The following is a 4,436-nucleotide window of genomic DNA, read 5'->3' on the forward strand; positions in this document are numbered from 1 at the left end:
ACAACAACAACAACAACAACAACAACAACAACAACAACAACAACAATTGAATGATTTGTGGGGTTTAACGTCCCAAAACCACGATTTGATTATGAGAGACGCCGTAGTGGAGGGCTCCGGAAATTTTGACCCCCTGGGGCTCTTTAACGTGCACCCAAATCTGAGTACACGGGCCTACAACATTTCCGCCTCCATCGGAAATGCAGCCGCCGCAGCCGGGAATCGAACTCGCGACCTGTGGGTCAGCAGCCGAGTACCTTAGCCACTAGACCACCGCGGCGGGACACAACAAGAACAACAAGAACAACAAGAACAACAACAAGAACAAGAACAAGAACAAAAAAAAAATGCTTCGGGCCCCCTCGCCAAAAGTGCATCTCGCCGCCTCGCCACCACCGATGGATTTTTAGCAGGTGTTGCAATACGAGGCGGTGACACTCCAGAGCCCAGACACAGTCACTAGACGATATGAAGCAATTTTACAACACAGAAGAGCCCCGAGGAAGGTTTGTCCCCTTTCCCACAAAGACCTCAGTAGAAACAGTCAGTTGCCTGGAGACAGCTGCCGACTAAAGTATATCCAAATTTGAGTCTACTTAGCAAACTGTCTGGCGACATATAAAAAGCAAATGTCTACTATGTGTTAGCGTCCTCTATCCCGCTTTTGGTAAAATTTAGGGTGTCGCCGGTATGGCCGTAAAAAGGTGAAAATTGATAGAAGACACAACACACGACTCACGCACTGTTAAGAAAATGGAAACAAAAGAAGGCTGTATTTAATTAAGAAGACTAGGTTGCAATTATTACTCGCGCAACCGTTCAATTCCGCACATCGCACAACGCACAACCGCTCAAGTCGCTCGCAATTCGCAGACTCTCATTCGTTCGCCGTTCTCACTGCGTCTCTGGCTCTTCCCGCGCTTTCTCGCTCTCCTCTGTCGACCACAGATCCGAGTACACATACGCGCACGCTGACGCAAAACGCGCACGCACCACACACACACACACACACACACACACACACACGCACGCGCACAAATTGTTCCACGAAGTCAGTGGTAGAGGTCCGTCGCTTAGCCATTCGGGGAAACAGAGTCGAACGTCCCACAGGCCACGGATGCACAAAGGGACATGTTTCTCTCTTCTTGCACCCAAACTGGCAAGGTGCATTAAAGCGGGCCGCCGCCTTTGTGCTGACCCGGCGCCCGCAGGTCTGGAAGGCTCGCCGATCGCTGCTGCCCGTAAACAGGGAGGACGGCCCCCTCGAGTGACCAACGGACACTCGCACGGCACAACACACGCAAAAATAAAGAAATAAAACAAAACTTGGAAGATTTGAGGCAGTCGCGTACACTCGGTCGTCCTGACAGTCATTAACGTCCTCGTTAATGGAAAAAAAAATCATAAACAAAACCACACGCCAATACACAAACAGAATTGTTTCCTTTGTCGAAGAAGACAAGAAAAAAAAAGCAACTGTTTCAGTACGCACAGTTCACTCGGTAAATCCCGGCACGCACTGAAGTTCTCAACAGACGCCAACGCAACTATGGCGCACTCGCATAGGGATGGGTCTTGGCGCAGCTACGGGCCGAACGTCTCAGTCGCTGCACCTCACATTCGGGGGCGTCCGACTCCTCCGCAGACTCTCCGTCGTCATCAAGGTGTGAATGCGGATTGGTCGTTGTCCAGCACTTCAACTGCGACACGTGCGCAGTTGTCGCGAAGCGGCTCGCCCTTGTTTCGTCAAGGTCGGCAACTCAATACGTGTCAGCTGGCAACACTGCCGTGATTACAAGGGGTCCCCTATATTTTGGCTGGGCCTTCCCGTCTGTTCTGGAGCCCTCGTCATGAAGACCACGTCGCCGACACTGTACATTTTAGCCGGGAAGTGGCGTTTGTCGTAAGCGACCTTCATCTTCTTCTGCTCGCTCATGAGGCGCTGCCGTACACGTTCGCGCAGCCCGCCGGGCTCCTCCCACTCTGACGCTTTAGATTCAACCAAGCGCTTCAGTGCCACGCTGTGAAATTCTGGTCGATAACCGTGTAACATCTCGAAGGGAGTCTTCCCGGTCGTCTTGTTTACAGCGTTGTTCAAGCTGCACTCTGCCTCACTGAGCTTTTCGTCCCAATCTCGCCGCTCTGTATCGACCATCGATGTAGTAATGACTGGGCTCGCATACTCGGAATGTGTCTCAGTTCCGATTCCCTCTCTTTTCTGCTCTCCGACGATGTCATGTATAGCCTCTCGCTTTGCTGCATTCGTGCGGTAGGGCCGAACAGCCACGGGTGCGCTACCAGGTATCTCCTGTATGTCCATCGAAAGGGCAGATGTGCAGCCAAGTTCGCTGAGATTGGCGGCTAAACAATCCTGGTACTCATTTAGGAGGCACACGAGCTCACGACGCTGCTCCTCTGTTACGGAGGGGCCCATTTTAATTTCCTCGCACCCAATCGGCCGTCGCGCCTCCGTAACCAGAATTTGTTCTGGCTTCGTCGCGCTGCACTTCTCTCTGCACTCATTTATTTCCCTCATCTCGCAACCCGGGATGTCCACCTCTGTCGCATGGCCAAGTCTTTGTCCTTTACGTAGAACCACGTCATCGTTTCCGCTCGTAAACACCGGCACAGTAACCTCTCCGTCCTCCATGTCAACAAGAATTTCGCACCCACGGTTGTTGAATAGCACTGCACCAGTGACGTTAACGTTAGACTGCGATGACAGTCTCACCCAACTTATAACATTGGCCTGCAGTGGGGTCTCTTCAGCAGTTTTCAAACGTAATTTCGGACATGAAACGAAGGGTTCGAGATGTGAAAATGGGCACTCGTCTCTATGGCAGAATTGCAAGCTGTCGCCCAGCTTAGCGTAGGTCACATATGGCAACTCGGTAAACGTGCGACCGACAAGCAAATCGACCAACAGGGCCTCGTCGGGTACAACAAGTATCTGTATGTTCTTGCCAACGACGCCATCTATCAGCAAGTCGGCCCGGCACCTGCCAATCGCACGAGCAGCTGGAACTCCCTGGCTGCCGAAACCATACAGAGCTGTCGCATCTTCCAGCACTTCCGCTCCGCACCGCACCGCCGCTGATTCGCGCAGTAAGCAACCGGAACTGCCTGTGTCTATCATGCCAATCAAAGTCTCATTGCCATTCCATTTAGCGTGCTTCAAAAGCACGCCAGGGTCAATTTTCTCTCTAGAGACAGCGTTGGTCTCATTTCTGGGGCATTTTGCTTGGCAGTGTTTTTGGGTATGCCCAGTCTTCCCACATTTTAGACATTTTTCTATTCGTCTTTCCTCTGGGCAATCCCGCGAAATGTGTCCGAATTTAAGACAATTATAACATTTTCGCTCACCATTCTGATTTGTGATAGGTGGTCGCTGGTCCCGCCTGTCGTACCCGGACGCTCCCTGCAGCGGTGCCTTCGGTGCAGGTTGCATACGAGGTGCATCGCTTGTCGCTCTTCGCTCAGCCGCTGTCCCGAAGCGTTCTCGTCGCTCGCGGTCGATCCTCTCATATTCCTGAATGTCGTGCAACAGGTCATCCGCGTCTTCGTGCGACCTTCCAAGAAGCATTGTGCATAACTCCCGTGATCGCAGACCGGTCAGCACCTGCTCCCTCGTATCACAGAAATCGAAGTGCGCCTCTCTGCAAAGGCGCACCTTCTCGTGGAAGTACGCAGCCGTGTTCTCATTTCGCTGCTGCATTCGCTCTTGCATACGCCTCCATCGCTCCGCCGCCCGTGTCTGGCTGTAGAAAGTCCGCCCGAACATCCGCTCGAAATCGTCCCACGATGAAATTTCGGCAGCTCTCGAACGGTACCAATCTTTTGCGGCGCCGACCAGGTGACACTTGGCAGTTTCGAGCAGGAATGGCGTTGGCCACCGGTGAAGCGTTGCCGTCTGGCGCAAACCTTCCATCCATTCCCGGGCTGCTGACGCGCAACCATCACCGGAAAAGTCTGGAATATTCCTGCTCAAATCGGGCATCACCTGAAACGTGTTGATGGCCGCCTGGTGTGGAGCCCCTGACGACTCCGGCTGAGGCAGCCGCCGCAGCAGGTCCGCCAACAAGCGGTCTTTCTCGCGCAAAGCGTCGAAAAGTTCCCGCTTGGTGAGCCCAGCACAGTCGTCGTCATCACGGTGACCACTCTCCCCCGGCGGTGATCCGTCCAGCATGGCTGATGTTAGCTCTCCGGAAGTGCACGCTCACTGGAAGACCACCATTGCTTTGTTCTCGCACTGACGCAATCGCACTCCTCGCTAAGGTTTTTTCAAACTCGTTCCGAACGTTTTCTAAAATTGGTCAAATCCCACTTCTGATGAATGTTAGCGTCCTCTATCCCGCTTTTGGTAAAATTTAGGGTGTCGCCGGTATGGCCGTAAAAAGGTGAAAATTGATAGAAGACACAACACACGACTCACGCAC

At 52.8% G+C, this 4,436-nt stretch overlaps 1 protein-coding gene across 1 annotated transcript; it reads right to left on the minus strand.

Moving 5' to 3' along the window:
- Nucleotides 1-1,792: 1,792 nt before the first annotated feature.
- Nucleotides 1,793-4,186, minus strand: LOC142790142 (uncharacterized). The gene has a single exon (XM_075885120.1). The coding sequence runs from the start codon at nucleotides 4,184-4,186 to the stop codon at nucleotides 1,793-1,795; it is 2,394 nt and encodes a 797-aa protein (XP_075741235.1).
- Between the last annotated feature and the right edge of the window lie 250 nt (nucleotides 4,187-4,436).

This window comes from Rhipicephalus microplus, unplaced genomic scaffold (genome assembly GCF_043290135.1).
Source record: "Rhipicephalus microplus isolate Deutch F79 unplaced genomic scaffold, USDA_Rmic scaffold_72, whole genome shotgun sequence".
Taxonomy (NCBI): domain Eukaryota; kingdom Metazoa; phylum Arthropoda; class Arachnida; order Ixodida; family Ixodidae; genus Rhipicephalus; species Rhipicephalus microplus.